This window comes from Hyperolius riggenbachi, chromosome 9, assembly GCF_040937935.1.
Source record: "Hyperolius riggenbachi isolate aHypRig1 chromosome 9, aHypRig1.pri, whole genome shotgun sequence".
NCBI lineage: Eukaryota > Metazoa > Chordata > Amphibia > Anura > Hyperoliidae > Hyperolius > Hyperolius riggenbachi.
In genome coordinates, this window is record NC_090654.1 from 38,722,346 (window position 1) to 38,749,601 (window position 27,256).

At 46.0% G+C, this 27,256-nt stretch overlaps 1 protein-coding gene across 2 annotated transcripts; it reads right to left on the reverse strand.

Moving 5' to 3' along the window:
- Nucleotides 1–229: 229 nt before the first annotated feature.
- PKLR (pyruvate kinase L/R) lies at nucleotides 230–25,945 on the reverse strand. 2 transcript variants are annotated; one of them, XM_068252555.1, is made up of 11 exons: nucleotides 25,842–25,945; nucleotides 18,375–18,554; nucleotides 16,193–16,284; nucleotides 15,991–16,122; nucleotides 13,403–13,589; nucleotides 11,767–12,037; nucleotides 10,388–10,538; nucleotides 10,103–10,255; nucleotides 8,262–8,428; nucleotides 3,898–4,079; nucleotides 230–417 (listed from the first exon to the last, which is right to left on the reverse strand). In XM_068252555.1, the coding sequence occupies exons 2-11, from the start codon at nucleotides 18,526–18,528 to the stop codon at nucleotides 311–313; spliced, it is 1,596 nt and encodes a 531-aa protein (XP_068108656.1). In that variant the 5' UTR covers nucleotides 18,529–18,554; nucleotides 25,842–25,945; the 3' UTR covers nucleotides 230–310. The 2 variants fall into 2 exon arrangements, with proteins under 2 accessions (XP_068108656.1, XP_068108655.1); XM_068252554.1 differs by lacking the exon at nucleotides 25,842–25,945 and adding an exon at nucleotides 18,649–18,816.
- Between the last annotated feature and the right edge of the window lie 1,311 nt (nucleotides 25,946–27,256).

The following is a 27,256-nucleotide window of genomic DNA, read 5'->3' on the forward strand; positions in this document are numbered from 1 at the left end:
TGAGGCTAGAAGAAAAGCTTGCTGCTGCCCCCTGCGCATGCTAAGCCACCAACAGACAGAAGGCTTATTGGCCAATAATCTGATAAGTACTTTCACTAAAGCTCACAGTAATCAACTGCTGCCGTTGGCTGAGCAGGAGGGGAGGAGGGAGGCGCTGAGCAGGAGGGGAGGCGCTGAGCAGGGAGGGAAGAGGGAGGCACGGACACAGACAAGAGACACCAGACGAAGCTGTGCAAAAATGTTTAATGCAGGGTCACCCTGCACACATGTGGAGTGCCAGCTCTGCCAGGCAACACAACAGGAAATGACTTTAGGAGACTTTGACCACTTGCATGATGTTGGTGAATCCAGCTCCTGGTCTCCAGCCAGTCACAATAATGACGACATCTTCCTTGTTCAGAAATCCTCTGACCTTTCCTAGAAAGAGAAAATAGAAAAGTTACGATGCAGAAAAGATGGTATGTGAGATATAGGTGCAGTTATCACTTTCTATTAAAAGTGAACCCAAGGGGAGCTTTATGGATGCTGCCATGTTTATTTCATTGTAAGCCATACCAGTTGCCTGGCAGTCCTGCTCATAGTCTGCCTCATACTTTTAGCCATAAACCCTGAAAAAGCATACAGCAGATCAGGTATTTGACATGGTTAGATCTGACAAGATTAGCTGCACACTTGTTTCTGGTCTTGCAGCCAAATGGAACAGGACTGCCAGGCCACTGGTATGGTTTAAAGGAAATTAGTATGGCAGCCTCCACATCTCACCTCAGGTTTACTTCGATGTGGCCTTTAACTGTTCCACAAAACATTTGGACGACAATGCAAGGGGCGAGCGCTGTGCAGACACAATTACACTTCAGGCGTGCAGAGCGCACATGTCACTTTTATTGATCCACCATGGCAGATGGCTTAACAGGGCAGCATGCACATTAATCTTTGGCCAGAATCTCAAAAATAATCTAAAGAGTACAAGACTTGCAGTACCACCTCATGCAATAGTCTATGGCAGTGGTTCCCAACCTTTTCCGGCCCGGGGAACACTTTCTGACCATATTTTTCTCCGGGGAACGGCGGGGGGCGCGCGGGTGTTTGCGCGACCTAGTGGACAGTGCCGTGTGTAGCAGGCTATGGGGGGGGCTGGGGTGCGGCTGCATAGCTAGCATAGTTGCCCCAGTATAGGGAGTTTAGTTGCCCCAGTATGGTTAGTATAGTTACCCCAGTATAGCTAGTATAGTCCCAGTATGGATAGGTAGTGCCCCAGTATAGGTAGGTAGTGCCCGGTATAGCTACTATAGTGCCCAGATAGCTAGTATAGTGCCCAGATAGCTAGTATGGTGCCCAGCATAGCTAGCATAGTGCCCAGTATAGGTAGGTAGTGCCCCAGTATAGCTAGTATAGTTGCCCCCAGTGTAGCTAGTTTAGTTGCCCCCAGTGTAGCTAGTTTAATTGCCCCCAGTATAGCTAGTTTAATTGCCCCCAGTATAGCTAGTTTAATTGCCCCCAGTATAGCTAGTTTAGTTGCCCCCAGTGTAGCTAGTTTAGTTGCCCCCAGTGTAGCTAGTTTAGTTGCCCCCAGTGTAGCTAGTTTAGTTGCCCCCAGTGTAGCTAGTTTAGTTGCCCCCAGTATAGCTAGTTTAATTGCCCCCAGTATAGCTAGTTTAATTGCCCCAGTATAGCTAGTTTAGTTGCCCCCAGTATAACTAGTTTAGTTGCCCCCAGTATAGCTAGTACAGTTGCCCCCAGTATAGATGCCCAGGAGGGGGGAAGTAGCGCTAGAAGGAGGGGCAGTGGAGGCAGCGGTGGGGAGGGGGGAAATATCCCCCCCCTCCCTTACCTGGGACCCCTCCTTCTGCCTCTCTCCCCCTCCATTTATCGGTGGCAAGTGCGGGGCGGCTCGGCGGCGGGGAGACATGCGCAGACTTACCACTTCTGCGTTCCAAGCGCCGGCAGCGTCATGTCGTCAGATCTCCGCCTTCAATGCCGCCCACTGTGCTTCCTGATTAGCGGAAGCACAGTGGGCGGCATTGAAGGCGGAGATCTGACGACATGACGCTGCCGGCGCTTGGAACGCGGAAGTGGTGAGTAATTCTCCGCGTGCTAGAGATGGGAAGTTCGGATCTTTTCAATGATCCGGATGATTCGAATCGGATCATTGAAGAGATCCGGATCTTTGATCCGAATCTCGGATCATTTTACTACCGGAAGCATTCGGGGGTGAAATGAACAGCAGGACAGGTCTGTGGACAGGAGAAGGGGAGGGAGTGGACACAGAGAAAGGGAGAAGATGGACAGAGGGCAGGGAGTGGACAGAGAAGGGAGGAGGGACGAGCAGAGAGCAGAAATGTTTGCACGTAATACCCACATGCTGAAGTCATATGCTTTACATATATTTCACCTATATGCTCATCTGTGTACTTTGAAAGAAAAGGTCGCACAGTGAAAGAAAGCATTCCCAGAAGATAAGTGCAAGAAGATAAGTGCAGCTGTTTAGTGCCGAGTGCAGGAGGATCATATAATTGCCCAGCAATCACAGTGTCTGCAAAGTTACTGAGCTGTGCTGAGCCAAAAGTTTCCAATGTGTTCACTGTGCAGCTCTACGGAACAGCCAGCCTGTAATGGGCAGCACATTTCAGCCAGTATGTGTGCTCTACACATATCTGGCAGTGGCAGCCATGTCCCCTCTCTCTCATCTACCTGTCTCCCTGCAAGGCTGCCTCCCATCCAACAGAGCGATCCCTGCTTCCAGGACCCCGCTGCCCGCTGAGAGGGGGCGTGTCGCTCCTGGCCCCGCCCCTTTTGCGATCCGAATCGTTCATTTTGATGATTCGGATGATCGACTCATAAAATAGATTCGGATCAAAGATCCGAATCGTTCATGATCCGGACAACACTACCGCGTGCCTCCCCGCCGCCGACCCCGCACTTGCCACCCATAAATGGAGGGGGAGAGAGGCAGAAGGAGGGGTCCCAGGTGAGGGAGGGGGGGGATATTTCCCCCCTCCCCACCGCTGCCTCCACTGCCCCTCCTTCTAGCGCTGCTTTCCCCCTCCTGCGTTCTACATACAGTAGGAACGCACGGCACACCAGGCAACATGCCGCGGCACACTAGTGTGCCGCGGCACAGCGGTTGGGAAACGCTGGTCTATGGTGTAAGCACACATGAAAGTCTCCATGGTTTCCTGCTCTGTTCATGTCTGACTGCTCCCACCACCAGGGCTGCTCAGACAGTACTCAGCCCAGGCAAGGAAAGTCCTGAATTTAGTGTGAAGTGTTACTAAGGGGAGGGATGGTGGCCCAGGCTGCAGACCACATGCCTAAAGTACTTTCCCTTCTCTCTCCCTGCAGAGTTGCAAGTAGGCCATAACAGTTGGGGGTGAAAAAAATAATCTTACCAGATCGCCGATTCCAGCATCACGCCATCAGGATGTGCCAGCCACTGGCACGTGACCACATGGAATTGGTGATCAGGTAAGTTTTAACGCACTTTCATCTCCCGCGACTCTGCATTGAGGGAAGTGGACAAAGACATCCATCTGCCTATCCAGATTACCAGCACATGCTGTAGTTTGCTCAGTGCTGCTCTACCTTCTGATTCTGTTCAGACAGACTTCTATCATCTCATCTGGACCACACCTCTTGGTTCCATCCACCATAGCCATAAGCTTGGTATAAACATTTGTTTTTGGTTGACCAAGGATTGGCCAATTTTACCACCTCCATGTGTGAGTGCTAACAGATTTTGTAGGCAAGTTTTCATACTATGTGGGAGTGGTAACATTGGCCAATCATAATTGAACATGTGTACCATGCTTAAATGCCAGTACAGATGTTAAGATTTTAACTACTTGGCCAGAATGTTTAGGTGAGCTCTCATACTACATCAACCTATGCCAGTCTCACCTATTTCAATAGCAAACTGCACCCTGCGGTCCACGTCATCCGCCCAGGTCTCCAGCTGCTGCTCGCGGTACAAAACAGGAAACACCCCACGGTTCAGATGCGCCTGGCGAGCCACCTGGTCATTCCGAGTCACTGCGATGATGGGAGCACGAGGGCGATAGCGTGAAATGAGCTGGGCAGACCTGAAGGAGAGAAAACAGAATGAAACTATGGTGGGTGAATGCCCCCTGCAGGTGAACTCAGCCAATGACAGGGTCCAACTAGTGGGCCAGAGTGGCATGATTAGAGCTAGATTACACACACCTGAACGGCAAATCAATTACCAAAATTTTTGCCACCTCCATGTAGCATGAGGGCCAACAGATTTTGAATACCATGTACAGATTTATATCATAGAGACCAAACAAAAAGTTAAGCGTTTATAGGCCAGTGAGAGTGTCAAGTATATATAGAATGCAACTTTATTCCTATACAGGAATCAGGTATGTAATCAATAACACAATTTCCATGATCAGCGCTTTGAGTCCCCAGGGAGAAAAATCGCTATACAAATATAGTTATCATGCAAGTATGCAGCCTAACATTTCGTAGCTACACAGCTACTTCAGAGGCATGGTATTGCAAGTAGAGGTTCATGGAAATATCTATAAACCAAGAAATATATACACAATCCAGAAGCATATAATATAGTGTTGTGCATACCTGGTCATTATGAATCATTGCCAGTGCAAACAGATATGAGGCATTTGGCTTCCTGACTTTGTATGCATTGGTTGTTTTATACAACATTTGGTAGATACAGGAGATACTAAGATTTTGTCTCCATACACATCTACTTGCAGTTTTATGCCTCTGAAGTAGCTGTGTAATGTGTTAGGCTGCTTACTGTATCTACTTACATGATCATGAAAATTGTGTTTTGAGATTTACATACCTGATCATATTGGAATAAATGCTACGTTTTAGTTATACTTTCGACTCAGATGTCAGTAATCACATCTTTACTGATTTCTATTTGTAGACCATAAACAGATTGTGAAGACAAGTCCTAAATACATGGAAGTGGTAAAATTGGGCAATCAAAACATTGCCTACGTGTACTGGGCTTCGGTCCAAATAGGGCCCGAGGCAGAGCATTTGCTGATCAGCATGCTGGGGCCTCCACATTGAGCTGCATGTAGGCATTGCCACATGCCAGTGGGTCACACAGGTGTTGCTATACTGGAAGCCATGGAGATGCCAGCATGCTGCTCAGACAGGCTAATTACAGCTCCAGTATGTTCTGATCGCTACTCTGCATTTACTTTGCTGACCTCATGAAGACCTGCAAAAAGCCCCCTATGAACAGGCCCATGACCAGAGTTGGGACAAGGTCCTCCAGCACCCAAGGCTGAGACACCAAAGTGCACCCCTCCATCCCTCCCACCCCAGCTGTCACACACTGATTGCTATTAGACTAAGAGGCACCCCAGGGCCCCCAAATACCTTAAAGAGACTCCGTAACAAAAATTGCATCCTGTTTTTTATCATCCTACAAGTTCCAAAAGCTATTCTAATGTGTTCTGGCTTACTGCAGCACTTTGTACTATCACAGTCTCTGTAATAAATCAATGTATCTTTCCCTTGTCAGACTTGTCAGCCTGTGTCTGGAAGGCTGCCAAGTTCTTCAGTGTTGTGGTTCTGCTATGCACTCCCCCCTCAGGGGGGAAAGAAACACAAATGATCTCTTGAGATTCAAAAGGAAGGCTGTATACAGCCTGCTTGTGTATGGATGTATTTTCTATGTGTGGACATACTGTACATCAACCTACTTCCTGTTTTGGTGGCCATTTTGTTTGTTTATAAACAAACTTTTTAAAACTGTTTTTAACCACTTTTAATGCGGCGGGGAGCGGCAAAATTGTGACAGAGGGGAATAGGAGATGTCCCCTAACGCACTGGTATGTTTACTTTTGTGCGATTTTAACAATACAGATTCTCTTTAATCTCTTGTTATCTGGCTTGAAGGCACTGCCATGCATTACCTTTTCTTATTTCTCTCTGCTTCAAACACAATAGGGGAATGATAGCTAAGTGATTTGTGCGCCCCTTCTATACTACGCCCTGAGGCTGGAGCCTCTCTCGCCTTTGCCCAGCCCATGACCATTGCCTTTGTGGCCCTGGGTGGGATCAGTTGCCAAGAGAAGTAGACCCAGGACTCAGCCTGGATTTTCAAGCAACTAGCATAACTAGTCAGAAGATCTTTAGCAAATGCATTTAACCACTTCAGCACCACAGGGTTTTTTTGCTTAAAAACCAGAGCAATTTTCACATTTCAGCGCTCCTCCCATTCATTCACCAATAACTTTATTGCTAATCAGATTTAAATGATCTATATCTTGGTTTTTTTGCCACAAATTATGCTTTGTGAGGGTGATATTTGCTTTTAGTAATTATGCTATTATCTGTGCATTTTAAAGGGAAAAAAAATGAGGAAAAAAAATACACTATTTCTCCATTTCCATGCACTATAGTTTTCAAATAAACAATGTTACCATAGGTAAAACCCACACATTGTATTTGCTAATTTGTCCTGGTTATCTCAACATTTAAATAATGTTCCTAGTACAATGTATGGCGATAATATATTAGTTTCTTGTTTGTGTTTTTGTTTTCTCATTGTACTCTATCAGTAATTAAAAGCCCTTTTCTTCATGATTAACAGTAATACACTCTCATGGCATACATATTTTAAAAGCTAATGCTACGTACACACATGCGACAACGATCGTTCGTTAAGAACGACGAACGAACTTTTAACCACCCTGGCGTTCTGATTAAATCGCCAGGGTGGCTGCGGGAGGGTTTTTTTTAAATAAAAAAAAAAACTATTTCATGCAGCCAACTGAAAGTTGGCTGCATGAAAGCCCACTAGAGGGCGCTCCGGAGGCGTTCTTCCGATCGCCTCCGGCGCCCATAATAAACAAGGAAGGCCGCAATGAGCGGCCTTCCTTGTTTTGCTTATATCGTCGCCATAGCGACGAGCGGAGTGACGTCATCGACGTCCTGACGTCAGCCGCCTCCGATCCAGCCCTTAGCGCTGGCCGGAACTTTTTGTTCCGGCTACGCTGGGCTCAGGCGGCTGGGGGGACCCTCTTTCGCCGCTGCTCGCGGCGAATCGCCGCAGAGCGGCGGCGATCAGGCAGCACACGCGGCTGGCAAAGTGCCGGCTGCGTGTGCTGCTTTTTATTTGATGAAAATCGGCCCAGCAGGGCCTGAGCGGCGACCTCCGGCGGTGTTGGACGAGCTCAGCTCGTCCAGACCGCTCAGGTGGTTAATTGATGAAAGAACGAAGTGAAGGTAGTTTTAAAATGTGTGTAACGATCTGATTAGAACGAACGTTACATCACGTAAAGCAACTATTGCGCCTGCGCATAATAATGAGAAGTTTCACGGAGAAATAGTGAAATGCGCATGTCAAGCCTAGTACGAGCGACCGTTTCCAACGATGTACTACTTTTGCAAACGATCGTCGTTGGTTAAAATCCGCCGAGACAGAACTTTTGTAGCGATTTGGCTCGTTCGTCGTTTGCCTTAATAGTCGGTGGTTCGTTTTTTGTAACGATCGTCGTTGGTAAAGATCGGGGAACGATCGTTACAAACTACTATAGTCGCATGTGTGTACGCACCTCAAGTCCCTAGGGTAACTATGTATTCTCTTTTCAATGCTGTCACTTGCTTTACAAGTATTTATTTAGGGGTATAGAGTACATGAAAATAACAGTTTTATTGCTTTTCATTCAGTTTTCTGGTTAAAAAAAAAAAAAAAAAGTCACATGACTTAGCCCTCAGTTGTCAAACACCACAAAATCTATTCTCTCACTTGTCACGGTTAAAATGATACCCTATATACATAATCGATAGCTTATTGGGCATACAGCACACTGTTTACCACAAGTACGCCTATCTACTCCCCTGAGCTTCAAGTAAAGTTTTGTGGGGAGTAGATAAGCGTAGCAAGGGAGGTAAAGTGGTTAATAAAGTTCTTCCAACCAAAATGTCATGCCATTGCTTGCATAGCTGCATGAAAATCTAGGTTGAGCTGTGTGTCTACTAATGCTAGGTACACCATACAGTTTTCTGGCAGATTTACCTGCTAGAGCGATTTCCAACATGTCCCGATCGATTTTTGTTTGGGTCAAAGAACCATCTGATGACTTACAGTTAGAGGTAAACTGAATTTATGGACAGTGTTCATATCTCAGCTATGAGAAGTGCTAACCATCCTAGCAACCATTGAAGGACTATTAACCCTGCTAAATGAATCTAGGACCCACAACAGTGGAGATGAGGCCATTTAGAGGGCGTGGCTTTTTGTAGCTCACCTGCCAGAAGTGGTGAGGACAATGATGGCTCCAGCGCAACATTTAAAAGAGGCCTCCACAGCACCGATGGCGGTCACCTCTGTCAGATCTGTTGTCAGGGGCGTCACTCTGCGCAGTTCCTCAAAAAGCTGCTGGTTGTAAATGGCAGCTTCAGCTTCTCGTGCAATCTACAAAAATAGAAAACTGGTCATCAGATTAAATAGTGAGCAAAGAAAGTTTATGCCAAGACTTCCATCCAATCCAAAATTCACTTCAGAAGGTGGAACAAATCTCGTGTACGATTACACAGTTCTGTTTCTCTGCCTTTCTGTTGCAAGAGGTTAGATAGAGCACCGTCCCCAGCTGCTCTGCCAGCCCATGCCAGGCAAGGTGGAACAGAATCTCCACATACCAGATGCCCTCTCCACAGCAGTCACTTCCGGCTGGGAATTTAGGTCAAACATTTTTGTCATAAAGCAAGGACACCTGTGCTATCAAAGTCATGTGATTACTTTAGCTCACGTGACTGACATCACTGAAATACTAGACAGTGTACCAGAAAGAAAAACTGCATGAAAGTGTCCAAATCATGTCAGTTATTCCGTTACAAGAACCCCCCCCCCCCGGAGTCCATATTGATCCAAGCCCTTTGCCAGCAGCTTTGAGGATGAAATCAAACTCCTAATTGGTCAACACAAAAAGGGTAGTCTTATCCTGTTCATGGATGACAGGGCAGGTAAATTGAGTGGGCAGGCGGGAGCGAGAAAAATAAATGAATGTCAGACAGACAACTCAAAATCTGCTGCTGAGATTCAGTCTCTGGACTTTGTACTGGAATCAGTCAGGCTGATATGAACCTGCTGCTGTGGTGACAGTTGCACATCATATACACAATAGGCTCAATCTACTCGAATTCATCAGGCCGAATTCAATCTTCCACAGTGATTCAACTGAAAAGATTCACCCACTGACCTTCCAGACCAGCCCCAGCAGCTCCTGTGCACAGAGACTGAATATCTGGTCATTATTGATGCTACACTCCCACTACAGTATGTAATATCTGACTCACATCCTGAATACCCACAATGTAATATCTGACTCATGTCCTGAATAGCCACAGAGTCTCAGAAACCTTTTACAAACATGTAACAAGTCTTAGATATGCCCCAGTACAGTCATCCCCTCTCCCCATAGCAATCTGTGCCCCAAGATGCCACTAGATTGTGCCAGTGATTGCAACAGAAGAAGCAGATATTGCGCCCCTGACATGTTTGCAGGCGCCGCAAGCCAGGGGGACACAGTCTTGAGCAGCGCACTCTGCACACCATGTTGCAGGGGATGTGGGGCACAGACAGCAGGGAGCCAACTGGCAAGCGCAACAGCCTTACGCTCCTCTACCAAGAACAAAACCTGCTCCACTGACTTGCATATAAGCCGAGGGGTATTTTATTGTGCTGAAAAGTTAGGCTTATACGCAAGTATACAAGGTAGATTGAGTCAGCCTCTGTATAGGTTCAGAGGTATTGAAAGGGTTGGTTTACACTGAAAGCATGTGTCCACTGGATGGAGGGCTTGCCAGGTTAGAGGGGAGGGGGGGGGGGAGGGGGTGACGAAACAAGCTAGGCCTCCAGTTGAACAGCACTGTAAGTGGTTTCCCTCCAGGGTCCCCCCCACAAATACTGGTGCACTAGAATTACCCTTAAAACATGGTTAGATCAGTTTTCACCTTGCCACTTATCTGCATTCACTCATCACCCACTTCTAAAAAAAAAAAAGTGATTTTTCTACCAGTCTAACAAAAGCCACTACTATTCAATAGAATTAAACAGCTGCCGGCTTGTCCAGATCCCACCCCATCTCACCGCGTGCTGCATATGGACAGCTTCCACAGGGTACAAGCCCTTGGCGGTCTCGCCGGACAACATGATGCAATCTGCTCCATCCAGGACAGCATTAGCCACATCGCTGCTCTCTGCACGGGTGGGGCGAGGCTTGGTGATCATGCTCTCCAACATCTAGAAGGGACACAGATTAGTCTACAGGCAAACAGGGTGTCCTTTTTATTGCTTAGATGGAGGAAGGAGATAACCCAACTTGGCCAGAGAGTCTCCAGTTACACAATAAATTTGTATTCTGGGGAGTTTTACCTGTGTGGCACAGATGACTGGCTTCCCAGCACGGTTACACCGTCCAATCATCATCTTCTGGGCTAGGAACACCTTCTCTGCTGGGATCTCAATGCCAAGATCTCCACGAGCCACCATGATCCCATCGCTGGCCTCTAGAATCTCATCAAACCTGACAACGAGACAAAGCATGAATGCCAGAGACTGATCTACATAGTAGTACACACTTAAAACACCTCGGCAGGGGTCACTAGATTTATCCTTAGTGGGAAACCCAAGTCAGACTCAGGACAGATATCCGCAGCTCAGAGCTGTAACCGAGCCGGACTCTAAGTAGCCGCCGGTAGGTATAGGCAGAGCCTTTGGATCCCAGGGAAGGAGAGTTAGACCCTGGCAGCCATTCTTCTGGTGCTCAGCGCTTTGTTTCTCTAGTCACTAGAGCAGGCTTTCTCAACCAGGGTTCCTTGAGTACTCTGCAGGGGTTCCTTGGCATTTTTCCCCCATCGTGGGGGGGGGGGGGGGGGGGGGGAAGTATAATTAAGCACACTTTAATAGGTAGTACTGTAACAAGAAGCTCTACATTGGGGCATCAGGAGATGGTATAATGAGTGGCAGTGAAATGGGGTAGTGAAATAAACAGCCACACATACTTTTAAAGACCATGCCTCGTGCATAATAAATGCAGGGGTTCCTCGAGACAAAAAAAAAAAAAAAAAAAAAGACAAAAAAAAGTTTGCAGGGGCTCCTTGAGATCCAAAAGTTATTTGCAGGGTTCCTCCAGGGTAGAAAGGTTGAGAAAGGCTGCACTAGAGTCTAGTGAGATTCAACGGACTGCTATAGGCATAGATCACCACCTGGTGGGCAGAGGGAAAATTGCAGTGCTGGATATAGGGGAGGTATGCTATATGCAGGTCTGCTGCAGATTAGCAGTATGACCCCCCCCCCCCCCGCCCAAAAAAAAAAAAAAATTGCACTTTTAGACCCCAAGTCTGAAAGCAGTCATACTGCTAGGGAGGTGAAGGTAGCAAACATTACATTCCTGGAAGATTCTCTGGCAGACCATTGAGATTCTGTGAATGCACAGGGATTTCCTGGCACTTGGAACATGAATACTGCCAGACAATGTTGGTTTGTGAACTTGACTGGGTCCCCTTCTTTTAGGGTAAGTTTACAATAGAAGCATGCAATTTGCATGAAATTTAGGGTGGAAGAAATGAAATTGCATGTTAATCCACATTTAAATGTGAATTTGCATGCAAATTCGCATGCTTTGCTCCAAGAAGGTAACCAATCATAAAACAAATTATGTCGATTCCCGCTTGTGGAAACAAGCTCTTATAAACCACAATTATAACACCAACTAATGTGTGAACTAGCAGCACAAGAAGTAGACCGGTTACCTTTTTACACCCTCGTGATTCTCGATCTTGCTGATGATACGAATGTTCTTCCCCTTTTCGCCCAGTACCTGGCGGATGGAGTGTACGTCCTGCGCCTTGCGGATGAACGAGGCAAAAATCATGTCTACCCCCTGCTCAATGCCAAACTGCAGGTCCAGCCGATCCCTGTCCGACAGGGCAGGCAGGTCCACCTCAGCCCCAGGAAGGTTTACACCTTTTCTGCTGCACAAGTTTCCTCCATTTTCCACTTCTGCCAGGCAGTAATCCGCACCTAACAAGAGAGAATGGTCATTGGGTCACAGCTGTGATCTGATTAGATAAGTCACCTGATCATGTGACACCTGAGATGAGAGTTCTGAGATCTGTCACTATCTCCCATAACATTCCACATTGTAACCCCACCATAGTTGATACATGATCAGTGTACTGTCAGAACAGGGAGCCAGGTTTTGGAGAGGAACCAAGCACCATTCTTTACTACCAGAACAGCTCAATAGCACATTAAAAATGCATGCAAATATAAAAAACCCAACTCTCTTTACATTTAAAGAGAATCTAACTTTAAAAAGTGCTGGGGGGGGGGGGTTTACTTTGAACTTTGATCACATTGAGGCTTCTCCCGTCATGCTCCATCCTACTGTGGTCTCGCTCTGAACAGCGGCCATGTAAATATTTCCCTTCAGGCTCCAGCGCAGTAGTGGCTCGGAATCAGGTAAGGCCTGGTGCACACCAAAACCCGCTAGCAGATTGAAATGTCTTCTTTTTTCTGCAGCGTTTCAGCTAGCATTTTGCAGTTTTGTGAAGCGTTTTTGGTGTAGTAGATTTCATGTATTGTTACAGTAAAGCTGTTACTGAACAGCTACTGTAACAAAAACGCCTGGCAAACCGCTCTGAAGTGCCGTTTCAGGGTGGTTTGCTTTTTCCTATACTTAACATTGAGGCAGAAACGCATCCGCAATCCAAAATCTGCAGCAGCCCGGGAGTATGCGTTTCTGCAAAACGCCTCCCGCTCTGGTGTGCACCAGCCCATTGAAATACATTACCCTAGTGGATCCGCACCCGCAAGCAGATCGCAAACCGCAGCAGAACCACTCGTGTGCACTAGGCCAAATAGCTGATCCCAGTCGGGTCTGTTCTACTGCGTAGTAGAACAACCAGACTGGGATTGGCCAATTCTGCCTGATCTCAAAAGCTGCTACTGCGCTGGGGGAAGGTAAATCTGCGCCACAGCCTGACAAATTGGCGGCTGTGGCTTACGAGGGGCACAGCGAGACCACCATGGGAGGGAGGAGGATGGGGAAAGCATTGTTAGGATCCAGAGGCAAGTACTCCCTAGGGGCATTTTTTAAAGTTTAAGAGTCTTTTTAGGGGTTAATTACAGGTAGTATTCTACTTCCTTTGCCCCCCCCCCCCCCTGCAGAAAATGGGGGGGGGGGGGAAGAGAAACACTGCTACAGACAGATAAGTCACTTTATGAGCTTCACACTGACCCTGGATAATTGCAGTGAAAGTTTGTGCACGAGTGAGTTAAATTCTCAAACATAGCAGCTCATGGTTTCAAATAGCGGAAAGTGCTGCTAAGATCCCTTTAAGGCCCTCCCATCCCTCATCCTTTGCTCTCCACTTCATTACTTACCGATTTCTTTGACTAGCAGTGAAATGAGCCCATCGTCCACAAATATCCGACCGCCAACCTTCACCACCTTAGCAATGTTCTTGTAGTCCACCCAGAGTGTCTTCTCGTCACATTTATCCTGGAAAGCCTCATCTGTGGTGACCTTGATGATGGAACCTTTAACCAACTCCACCTCTGCGTTCTCCCCCTGCCGAGACCCAAGCAATGATACAATAAGAGGATACAATCCAAGGGTAGAGATTGGCACTAAATACACTGGCAGGTAACACTAGTAGCCTGCAGTAATGTGCTTACTCCACTTCAGCAGACCATACATCCAAAGCAGAGAGAAGAGGCAGGGCACCAAACCACAAACACTACAGCACATACATCCAGCCATATCAGGCTTAATCGGGTTTCAGCCTGACAGCTCGCTGGCATTTCTGCTGCTTTATAGGCCACAGTTAGGGCCTGAGCCCACTAATGCAGTTGTGTCTGCTTCTCAGCATTTGTGACATGTGTAACTGAACAGCGACAGAACTGTTAGTGGGCTCAAGCTCTAGAGGTGATGGCCACACCATACAAGTAAAAGATCAAATTTTCCACCAATTTGATAATTACGATCGATCGGTTGTCCCTCCCCCTTCCCAAAAAAGACCCCAACCACACAAACAAAACCCGAGAGCTTCTCTTTGGAGCAGATTCTGTTTTTTTGGCATGTTGGAAATTGCAGATCAACTTTATCAAGAATTGTGTGTGATGGATGGTCAATTACTTGATGTACAGTCATTTTTTTCTGAGCTTTCAATTTATTTAAGATTGGAGAAAATAGGTGTGTGGTACATTGGTCAGAATTTTGAATTGTTAGTCAGAAAAAGCCATTCTTTAATTGAACAGAATATCTGCGATCTTTTTGCAAACTATTTTATATGCGTATTTGTTATGCGATTGTGTGTGCAGACAAACTGGTAGTGCACTCTGACACTTAAAGGGAACCTAAACTGAGAGGGATATGGATGTTTCCTTTTAAACAATACCAGTAGCCTGGCAGTCCTGCTGATCTTTTTGGCTGCAGTAGTGGCTGAATCACACACCTAAAACAAGCATGCAGCTAATCCAATCTGACTTCAGTCAGAGAACCTGATCTGCATGCTTGTTCAGGGGCTGTGGCTAAAAGTATTAGAGACAAAATGATCAGCAGGAGAGTCAGGCAACTGGTATTTTAAAAGGAAAAATCCATATCCCCTCAGTTTAGGTTCCCTTTAATGTTTGTGGCCTCTGAAGCAGCAGAATTGTCCAAAATAGCTAGGCCAAAGGCTTAATACAGTAGAGTGTTATCTGGCCCTAATGGGGATTGGCTTAGATATAAATATTAGTGCTGGCATATTATGCAGCGCTGTACAGAGTATAGCGTCTTGTCACTAACTGTCCCTCAGAGGGGCTCACAATCTAGTCCCTCCCATAGTCATGTCTATGCATTGTGTAGTGCATGCATCAGTCTAGGGCCAATTTAGGGAGAAGCCAATTAACTTACCTGTTTGTTTTTGGGATGTGGGAGGAAACAGAGTGCCCGGAGGGGGGAGATTACAGCTGCCCAGAATCCCCCCCCCCTCCTCAGACCTGTGCAGGGTCTGGGGTCAGGCGCAAGTTGAGACACCAGAATATCTGCAGGTATCCTGCAGCTCACAGCACTGCCCCATTTCTTTCCATGCTACAGCTGCCTTAGCATGGAGCAGCCGCGTGTGTACAGAGCATGGAGCAGCCGCGGGGAAATTAAGAGCCAGGTACAAGCACAGCCCTGCTGTGTGAATGCTTCACTTTCCCCTTCATTACTAATGTCGGCTGTCCTGATTCATTTCTGTATCCAAACTGCTCCTAATCGATCCTGTTGTCGATTGGGAGCAGATTGGACATTAGGAAATCAGATCCCGTCAGTTGAATGGGAAATTAAATTGTGTGTACCCAGCATGATGTGCTACCATATTATAACTAATGTGCGTGGTTGAGTAAGACCTGTCAGGAATTTCTTCCCCTCCACTTTGACACCAGGCAGAATGGGCATGCTGACATGTCTGAACTGATTGTACACGTCCAATGTATCCACTTCCATGTAGCATGAGGGCCTACAGGTTTTGAATACAATGAACAGATTGTGTAGGCAAGCCATCATACTACATGGAAGTTTTACTATTGGATGACTTGTTTGCACCCTGTTGATATGTCCATTACCATGAAGCAGACTTTTGGACTGTAGTGTGAACCTAGAACTTTTTTTGTAGGAAATCAAGTTGACGAGATGACCCATCTGTAGGTGTATAGCTGGCTTTAAAGGTAACCTAAACTGAGAAGAGAAGGATATGGATTTTTCCTTTTTTCTGGACAAGCATGCAGATCAGGTGCTCTGACTGAAGTCAGACTGGATTAGCTGCATGCTTGTTTCAGGTGTGCGATTCAGCCACTACTGCAGCCAAAGATCAGCAGGACTGACAAGCAACTGGTATGGTTTAAAAAAGGAAACATTCATATCCCTCTCAGGTTAAGGTTCTCTTTTAAAGGTTGCAAATATTCCACTACAGAGAACACAAAACAAAACCATTAAGCTTCCTCACCGTTTTGATGATCCCAGTACGAATTTCAGGTCCCTTTGTATCCAGGGCGATAGCGATTGGTCGGTAGAACATGGGGTTTTTAGAAAAGGTCTCGGTGGCCTCCCGAACATTCTTAATGGAACCTGCATGATACTGGAAGAAGGAAGCCAATCAGTAGTGATGCCACTGCACTAACTCAACCACTAATGTTGTGCCAGCTCACCTCATGGGTCCCATGTGAAAAGTTTAACCGAGCGACGTTCATACCGGCCTTAATCATTTCAGTCAGCATTGCCACTGAGCGGGAGGCGGGGCCTAAAGTAACAAGCAGAAAAATGACATGACTAGGAGATGCAGCATACGCCGTAACAAGAAACAAAAAACAGAATCACTAGAAGGCAGGGCCTGGGCTGAAAACAAGATGTGATCATTTGGAGGCAGAACCTGTGTCAAAAAACTGGAAGGCAGGATTTGCATTGTAATAAGATGACTGCATAGTTGGGAGATGGGATCATAAAGGACAACTGGAAGCAGTACCGGAGCCATAACAGGACAGGGATTAACATTAAAAGTGCACTATGACGAAAAATTGTAACACATTTTAAATATATGTGCAAATGAAGCACATTTTACCCCAGAGTAAAAAGGAGACAGAAATGACTTTTCTCCTATGTTGCTGTCACTTACAGTAGGTAGTAGAAATCTGTCAGAAGTGACAGGTTTTGGACTAGTCCATCTCTTCATAGGGCATTCTCAGCAAGGCTTTTATTCTTTATAAAGATATTCCCTAAAAAGGATTTAAACGATGCTGGCTAGCTTCCCTGCTCCCTACAGTTTATGGCAATTGGACAGACAAACTGCCATTCACTAAGTGCTTTTCAAAAAAAAAAAAAAAAAATCCCAGAGAATCCCCTATGAAGAGATGGACTAGTCCAAAACCTGTCGCTTCTGTCAGATTACTAATTACTGTAAGTGACAGCAACATAGGAGAAAAGTAATTTATGGTTCATTTTACATTTTTTCGCCATAGTGCCCCTTTATGGAGCCTAAACTGAGTGATAGAGGCCACCATATTTCCTTTTAAACAATACCAGTTGCCTGGCAGCCCTGCTGATCTATTTGGCATCAGGAGTGTGAATCACACCAGAAATAAGCATGCAGCTAATCTAGTCAAACCTAATGCTTCATACACACTTGGATAAAAGTCTTTGGAAAAGGCAAGATCAGACCAATTTTACCCCCTTCCATGTAGTATGAGAGCCATACCTACACAGTATTCTATGGAGCTGAACTCCCATCAGAAATAAATCTTTGCGAGATGCTGCACACAAAGATGCTGTACAGACACAAAAGATCAGTATCTGCAAAAGATCAATTTCTGCAAAAGATCCGTTCCTGCAAAATGCATTCATAGTCTACGATATCTGCAGATCGCCTACACACCTGGTTTAACAGACAATTATCTGTAGATCAGATCCACCAGGTTGGATCTTCAGATCGGCAGATAATTGTCTGATCTGGAGATGAATGTCCATTAAACAAGGTGTGTATGGGATCTGCAGATAGACTATGAATGCATTTTGCAGGGATTGATCTTTTGCAGATACTGATCTTTTGTTTCTGTACAGCATCTTTGTGTGCAGCATCTTGCAAATATTTCTATCTGATGGGGAGTTCAGCTCCATAGAATAGACTGTAGGTATGGCTCTAATACTACATGGAAGGGGGTAAAATTGGTCTGTAATCTTTCATTTTCCAAATACTTTTATCTGACGTGTGTACGCACCTTTAGTCAGAAACACCTGATCTGCTGCATGCTTGTTCAGAGTATGGCTAGAAGCATTATGCTGGGTATACATTACGTTTTTCATTAGATGTGTTTGATAAATTCCGTAATGTTCCTCTTGATCGTTTTACTGCTTGATTCCTCATAGAAGTGAATGGAAAAAGATAAGCGGAAGAGGAGAATTGAGCAGAAAAAAAAAAAAAAAAAAAAAAAAACCCACACGATTGAGCTGAGAATCGAACAGGAACCAGGCAAGCTGCATGGTTTAAAAATAAAGGTAACCCCCATATCCCTCACTTCAGATGTCCTTGAAGATAAATACTGGGAGGCTGAATTAGGCCATAAAAAAAAAAAAAAAAAAAAAAAAAAAGGGGGACACCTAAATCTACAAGCTGCACCATGTTACAGAACAAACCAACCAAATTTTCAACTACTACTTTTACTACCTAAACTATGAATACCCTTTATAAAATTTTCACTGTCCTGGTGTCCCCTAAACGTCTCCCCTTGGTCCTGGATTTACCCACTAACACAATAACTGCACTTAGGCAAACAGCTTGCACTGCCACCGTCTTCACTGGCCTACAAACAGCCTGGGCAACAAAAAGGGTCTACTTACCAATGGTGCAGATGATGCTAGTGTTCCTGGCGGTGGTGGGCTCAGAGTCGATGTCCAGCAGGCACCAGTGCTCCAGATAGGTGTCTGCCATAAAGGCACTCAGCTGCTGCTTCTGGAAGAATGCCTGGCCCAGCTCCTGGGTAAGCTGTGCCATGTTTTCTGACAGACGTCTGCTGGTCACTAAGGGTCAGAGTAGGAGAGATGATGAAGTAGAGAGGACACAAGAAAGTAGAAACCGTAACATTGCTCATATTTATACTGATCAACGCTTTACCAACAGTCAGACTGTCCCTTTTAGTAAAAGTAACCCTTGCCATCCTTCACACAGAGCAAGCTGCCCAGACGATGTAAAGAACTTCCTATCAGCCCTACACACAGGTCTACCAACACGGATACACTTAGTGGGGTTCCTCAGAGACCACCTGGTCATATAGTCACTGAGATCCCACAGAAAGACTGCTAAGTTACACAGGCATGGTCAGCTGGTTGTCCTGGTTAAACATTAACCTTTTGGACCTGGAGAAAGTTCAGTTCAAACATTGTGGAGCCCACAGGGAGGAGTAACACCACCCACACAAAATGCTATTTAGCACAGATAACTAAATTCAGCCATTAATGACGAGACCAGCGAGCGGATGTCATCCAGCAACCCCCAGCAGATGGGTAACAGCCATAATTATTTGAAGAGCACGAGACTGTCACGAGGAACAAAATCGCCATGATGGAGGCAAGAGGCCATTGCAGGGCAATGTGAATAGAGAAGTATGGACATTATAGGAGAGACTGGCCAGGCAGGAGGCAGCAAATCAGCTGGGGAGGAAGATAGAACAGGAATCAGATAAGCAAGGTGAAAGCAACAGCCTGAGAAGAAAGCAAGCAGCAATGGGCATTACAGACAATATTGAGGAAAGGCAGTGCGGCAGCACAAGGGTCACATCTGAGGTAGGGCAAAGGCCAAAACCTGTGTGAGCTCCCAATTGCTCCAGTACAGCTTGTTGATCCTTTGTGTGCCATGTCCTTTCTGTTCTCAAGTACTTGTGAACAGGAGTGGTACCTGTGGGATAACTGGCACCAGCTGACCGTGGTTCTATATTGGCATATATTCTGGCAAGGAAAACTTCATTGCTTAGCATAAGGACCCACATGATTGTGATGTGGTGTATAGGCTGCATTGGGACACAAGGGAAAGGACAGGATATGGACAAAAGAGTTGTGGTAAACACATGGAGACCTCCAAAAAAAAAAAAAAAAAAAGTTTCGTAGTCAGCCAACCTCACTATGCTAGAACTACGCGTAGTTCTACGCAATTACACTTTGCAAACTACGGTTTCGAAGTCAAAAGCTTCGCTACGTTGCCATTTCGTAGACTACGTGTTACAATACAGAAGCTTTGCATAGTGCAAAGTGTAGTGTATGCGGACACTTATGTCCTTATGCAGAAAAATTTCTGCAATAATCCGCTAAATAGGCGCATGGGTGAATATATGCGTACATTCCACCTTCCAAAGTGGAATTGTATACGTATAGAAGGGCAATACTATTTCTGCGCATGCATAATAATCCATATAGATGTAGTTACCGCACACAGTTGACTTCGCAATACATACGTCAACTACGCATAGCAGGCGAAGCTTTGAATAGCGGTACTACGACTACGCGGAAATACGTACACAATGTTTTTAAACTTAGTCTATGAACTACGATACGTAGTTGTGGACTACAATGCGTAGATTCGCACTGGCGTAGTTTACGAGCAACCCTGTTTGAAACCCCACCCATCATATCCCAAATTGTAGCAACCCAAAAGAGTTGGTCGCACTATGGTGGCAACCAGCAGAGTGCCTTCCAAGGCTTGAAAACCACCTGAAGGCACTGCAGAGCATACTTGGTGGGTGGGAAAAGGGTGGGCTAAGGTCCAATAAATTAAGTACACCTGCTGAATGGAACTAGAATGCACTTTGCAGAACACTATACAAGTTGAGGGACATGTTGGCCGAGTTCTCCCACTATGGGGCCCTATAAACCTGCTCTGTGTGTACGTTGACCATTAACTGGTTCACAACAGCTTTGTGCAGCAGCTTCTACTCACATTTGCTGAAGTCAGGAAAAAATTGGCAAGCCATGCGGATGGGCACAGCATGCCATGCTGAGAAAATGGGGTAGGGAGGAAGTTGTGTGGCGAGCATAGCGCATGGGTGTAAAAGTACGTGCGCCAAACAATGGCCATGCACCAGGATGTGGGTGGAGCCAAATTTACATGAACTTAGCAATGGTGGGACATTAGACTAGGACTATAGTAGGAGTAGATTGTGAGCTCCTCCGACACAGGTGCCTCCCCAGTTTAGGCAGTGACAGGTGAACCCCAGGTTAGGTAGTGAGGTGGCCCCCCCTCCCATTTAGTGACAGGGACCCCCACTCACCATCATTCAGCCAGTGTTAGACCTCAGAATCAGCCGACAAGAGAAACAATCCCAGCGCCCTCAGTTGACGCCCTCAGGCAGTTTGAGGCCTCCTGTCAGGTGGGTCATCCAAGCCGCTTGGATCCCTTCAACACTCAACCACTGCATTATCCACCAGTAGGGGTGCCTTCACTGCTAAAAATTATACTCCCAAATTACCAACACCACCCAAATTACCCCCAGGGCACTGCCATAGCTGCAGTTATCAGTCTATGCTGCGTCCAATTTACCAAAGTGATGCTGGCACCCAAATTAACTGCTTTAACCCCCTTGGCGGTAGGATTCTTTCTGGATTTTAGGGTCTAAAAGCGTTGCAATTTTTTTGCATGCTTTTAGACTACAGGATCCTCTGAGAGATGAGTAAAAACACCCGCTATGCACATTACTCTGCATAGACCTCCGGCGGCTACCACGAGTACAGCTCAGGGTTACCGCTCCGAGCTGGACTCGTGATTATCACTCCCTCTACGCTGTCCTCCGCCTCCACAGCCCGGCCACCCCCAGGAGCATACTGTGCAAGCGCAGAAGTCTCCTGGCAGTGTGGAGCGGCCACACTGCGCATGCAGAGACTGGCCAAGGCTACCGGGAGCCCTTACTGAAGATCTAGGAGACTGAGGAGGACGTTGAGGGAATCAGGCCAAAGGGGGCTGGAGGTAGCCCCAGGTATGTATGGATTTTTAGGTTTCATCTCAGGTACACTAAAGCTAAGAGTGCAGTACCTCAGAATCTGCCACTAACCGGATAATATCCAATCTAGGACAACATCTTATATTGAGTGGACCCTCCTAAAGGTGCATACAAATCCAATTCAGATTGGCCAAATTAAAGGCCCATACACGTTCGTTTTTTGCGGACGGGTCGTTTGAACGTCCCGTCGTTTGCCCGCTAAATCGGGCGTATGTACAGACTGTAGTTCTCGTGATAAGAGTGAGTTTGAGCAATCCGCCCGGCTGATCGCTGAAACACTCTTATCACGCGAACGACAGTCTGTACACACGCCTGATTTAGCGGGCAAACGACGGGAGGTTCAAACGACCCGCAGTTTGCAAAAACTGGCACATATATGGGTCTTTACCACTTCCTTGTAGTAGGAAGGCCAACAGATTTTGAATACTATTGTGTAGGTAAGCTCATACTACATGGAGGTCACAAAATTGGATGTGTGTACACACCCTAAAAACCAGGAAAACCACAATTTTAATAAGGATTTGCCAATCACTGACCAATTTTTCCACCTTCATGTAGTATGAGGGTCAGATATTGAGGCCCTGTTCACAGTGCTCAGTTGCATTGCAGAATAATTCTGTAGGTCAACTTACTGCCCATACAATTCTATGGGGCTGTTCACAGTAACGGACAGCGTTACTAACTCGCTGCATGCAGGGTTTGCGTTAAAGTCTATGTCCAGGCTCCACTGCACACTCCTGCATGCGTTATGCAACAGAGGACCACTGTGAACCTAACCTACCCTCATGAGGCAGAAGGTCAGTAATTACCATGCCTTATTTCACTAATCCCTGCTCAGTAAGTGACTTACCAGCATGCAGCAGGTCAGCGGGCAGGCAGGGGAGCTGTGTGTAGGACTCAATTTTCCCTACAGTGCAACCTTGTTATCCCTTTAGATGTGCTACAGCCACCAGGGGGAGCTCTTCTGTATGCTACAATTCAAATAAGCACATCTAAAGGGATGCTTTTTGAAAATTCCCTCTTTGCTATACGGAGAGTCCCACCCAATTACACTTCCTTTCAAATCAGCATGAGAAACAGGGTGGAGTGGTTCTCCCTATTGGCTGCCTGGCTCTCCCTAGTGACTGTCAAACCTACCGCAGAGAGACAGCATGGGGAGAGCCAGTTAGCTGCTGTCAGCTGGAGAAAATTGAACACTTTTGGCCGGTAAACAGAATGCGGAAATCTTTGTAAATTACAGTTTGACATTTGAGGCAATTACCGCACAAGTTGGTAATATACCTCACTAGTCGGTAATGTTTATTTGCTGTGCGGTGATGGTTTAGTGAATTGGAACGTGGGAAGGTGATCGGTAAAATCATCTGTTTCTGCATTACTGAATGAGTGCTTTGCAAATAGAGCCCATTGTGGTGTTAAAATTGGTCAGTGATTGGTCAAAGTGTGTACCATGCTTTATGCTATGTACACACTTGAGATAAAAGTCTTTGGAAAATGAAAGCTCACAGACCAATCTTACCCCCTTCCATGTAGTATGAGAGCCATACTCTACACAGTCTATTCTATGGAGCTGAACTCCACATCAGATAATCTGTGCAAGATGCTGGACACAAAAATGTACAAACATGCAACAGATAAGTATCTGCAAACATATCCTTTAAAGAAAAACCTTTTTGATACAGCTGATACAGATCCTGCAGTGTGTCCACTTCCTGCTCTCATTGAAGCAGACATAGGGTTAACATCCTGTGTTTACAAATTGACAGCTCTGCAGTGGCAGAGGAGATTCCTGAGCACACAGCTGAGAGATCTAATTACAGAGGTGATTTAGTCAGATAATGGGGAACTAGACAGGCTAAGCTCTAAGTACAGGACACACATCTCTCAGTTTTCCTTCTGCCCTGTGCAAGAGTCCAGGTCCACTTTAATAGTCCTATGCCACATTCTTGTTCCTCCCCCCACTAATCCAGGTTCCAGTCCTCAAGTACCCCAAACAGTGCAGGTTTGGTGGAAATCCACAGAGGTAGTTAGTTAATGAGCTCTGCTAAAACACTAATTACCTCACCTGTGAAGGTTTGTAGTTTTCTGCAAAAGCATGGACTGTTTGCAGATACTTTAGCACAGGGTCGAGAACCCCTGCAGAACCCCTGCTGTAGAGAAAATAATTCAGGTAGACAAAAAAAAAAAAAAAAAAAAAAACACCTCACTGCAATTTTCATCAATTGTAATGAAAGTGAATGGGAGAGATTTTAAAAAGTGCTAGTCAATTGCAAAATGCTCAGAAAAGCGCTTCTAGTGAGAATTGGCCCTTTATCATTGCACTAAGGGTCTTCACACAGGCGAGTTCCTGATATGCAGACCTAGAAGTGGCAGACAACAGTGGGCCCCTGTGCAAAATTAAAAAAAAAAAAAAAAAAAAAAAAAAAAAAAAAAGTACCCCATGACAACAAATTCCTGTCGAAATACAGCAGATTCGTTCACTGCTCGAATCAGTGGTGAAATCCTTAATGCAAATGTTAACCGATCGATTTCTAACCAAAATCAATTGGCGATCTGCCCAGGTGGAAGATTTAACTTGATCGCCAGCAGGTTGGAAGCACATTGTGAGAAAGCAAAGTCTACTGTTTGACTTTTCTTCTCGTCACAGAAAGTAAAGCAAAGATGGAGGAAGACGCTGGAATAAGTAAGACTGCAGGGATCCCGGAGGAAGTTCGATGACGTCAGCGTGACGGCGTGAGGCGCACGTTGGAGTGCAGAAGAGCCCGACCAGGAAGCTGAACTGGCGCGCCACTGGAGAAGACCAGGAGCCTGCAGAGTGGCGCCGAGGGCACGCCCTGCCTGCCACGGTCTGGAGGAAGCCCCAAATAAGTGGATGATTTTTTTTTTTTTATTTTTTTTTTAACACAGAGCAACCGTGAACCTTCCCTTTAAAGCGGATCAGAGATGAAAAACTATGACAAGTAACTCATCTATAGCTCATCTTTAGATAGTTTACACAGCAAATCTAGCTGCAAACAGCTTCAACAGTCATGTTTATTTATTCCTGTGATACAATGACAGCAGCCATGTTTTGTTTGTCACATTACACAGGCAAGCTGCTCTGCATCTCCAGCACTAAGCTCACTCCCCTCTCCTGCTCCTTCCTCCCCTCTGCCTCTGAAATCTCTGGCTAGTAACCTCCTCCTGCCCAGACTGAGCTCCCATAAGCCCTTGCTACATGGAGTGCCAAGGCACTTTGAGCTGTGGGCAAGGCTTGTTTAGTTTAGGGAATTAGGATTTAAAAAAAAAATTGGCTGGAGGAATGCCCTATAAACTATATGTGAGGAACACAATTATGCAAGGAGTAAAAGTTTCTCAGATCCACTTTAAGTGTAGGGTCCCACATGCAAATGGCCATAACAGATCATGGGTGGATCCAACTGAGGTTTCTAACAGCCACAAGGTGGGTAGTGACATAGGGAGGAAGAGACAGCCACATGGGGTACACAGAGATGAGGAAAGCCCCAACAGCCATAAGTGGGGGAAGGGGGGTTAGTGACAAGGAAAGACAGCTACAAGTTGGGTAGTGACACAGGGTAAGAGCAAAGCAGGATCAACCACCAGGCAACCTAGGCAGGCACTTGGGGCCTTGTGGGCATCAAGGGGCCCATCTGCCCCCATTATTTGACCTCCCTTCAGCTTACCAAAAAGGGGGCCCCAAATCTACTGCCTTGTTTAGGGCCCCATTCCAGCCTAATCTATTTCTGGGAGTGATACAAAGGAAGAAATAGCCATATAGGAAGGGCAGGTTACAGAGTGATACACTAGACAAGAGGATAATCCAGCCCTGACTACAGCTGCACAGGCCTATTTTCACCTCAGACCTGGCTAGGCATAAAAAGCTTTCCCTATGGAAATCTATGGTAACAGTGCAATCATTGCCCACAGCACCATGCTAGATAGTGTGTATGGCTATAGCTGGAAGACTCTGGGCAGTTTCCGCACAGACAGGAGATACTGTGCCCACAGGAAGTTACTATACAAAACTTCCTAAAGTGCTAAACACAATAACAAACGCTAGACTTTGTAACACAGCTATAACAGAAAGTGCAGGAATACAGCATGTGAATGAACCCTTATGCTCTGTCTGCAGACACTCCTAACGCTCTATCAATAGACTTTATACATTCCAGCCCCTCCCAGGTGTGTGATGGCTGAACCCCTCCAGATCTCCTGACTCCCCTCTGCCTTACTCCAGACACCCCCCATACATCCCCAGAGCCCCACAACAGTGCAAGTACATCCTTATCCCTCCTATAATACAGAGGCTCTCTCTCCACTATACCTGGCAGGCTGATGGGCTCTGGCTGAGCTGGAGTTCAGGAAATAGACTGAGCAGGGCGGACAGTTAGCGATTCTCCACCCAGCCTCACTACTACCTCCACCCATCCAAGTTATATAGCCGCTGGTGGGACCAGCATTAACCCGTTATGGTCTGTGCGCCCCCTGCTGGGCTGCGGCTGCCTGTACAGGATGTCAAGACTTCCTACACAAGATACTTGTCTGAACACATTTGCTGGATGCGTAGAGGGGGCGGCACGGCAGAGGTCTTAAAGGGATACGCCACAAAAACGAATCGATACAACATTTGTCGCTGACACTCAAAGGGCTCTATTCTCAATGAGTTACCGCATGAGTTAAATTAGGTAGTGATAAACACCGACCAAAATATCTCCATTTTGAAATTCACACATTTTTGTCTCACTAAATTACCTCATGCGGTAAAAGTGAGGTAAAAGTGTGGTAATTACCTCAAAATTTATCTCCAATTTGAGATTCTTAATTGAAAAGTTGGTGTTAATTAAGGATTTTTTTTTATCACCTACAAATGGTAGGTGATAATTATCACTTCTCAGCTTTTGGCCTTCAGGATGGAGCCTTTTGAGCTTTCTTTGCTCGAGTTTATGTCAATTTTACATAGAAGGCAGAAAAGACGAGTGTGTCTAATCTCAAGGCGCACTTTCAGACCTCGTACAGTCTTTTAGATGATGTTATAGATGGCAAGGAGGAAATTCCTCTCTGCTCTAAAAGATAAGCAACAGCATAATAACCTTTAAAGAAAAACATTTTTGTTACAGCTGATACAAATTCAGCAAAACATTTCCAGTGTATGTACTTCCTGCTTTCATGGAAGCAGACGTAGGGTTAACATTCTGTGTTTACACATTAGCTGCTCTGCTGAGGCAGCCAGCTGGCACAGCTGAGAGCTCAAATTACAGTAGTGATTATTCACAGATGAGGTTGAATTAGACAGGCTAAATTATATACATACAGGGTGCATTTTATAGGTTTTCCTTCTGTCCTGTGCAAGAGTTCAGGTCCCACTATCCTGGGTCGTCTCCAGAGCCGGGACAAGGTCCTCCAGCACCCAAGGCTGAGACACCAAAGTGCGCCCCTCCATCCCTCCCACCCCAGCTTTCACACACTGATTGCTATTAGACTAAGAGGGCCACAGGGCCCACAACCTCCCCAACACCTTAATATCTAGTTATCTGGCTTTCAGTCACTGCTATGTATCCCCTTTTCTTATTTCTTTCTGCTTCAAACACAATTAGGAATGACAGCTGAATGAATTGTGCGCCCCCTCCTACACTGCGCCCTGAGGCTGGAGCCTCTGCAGCCTATGCCTCGGCCCGGCCCTGGTCGTCTCTGTGTAATGGGTGGCAAGTATTTGGGCTGCCCTACAGTGCTCAAAAAAGC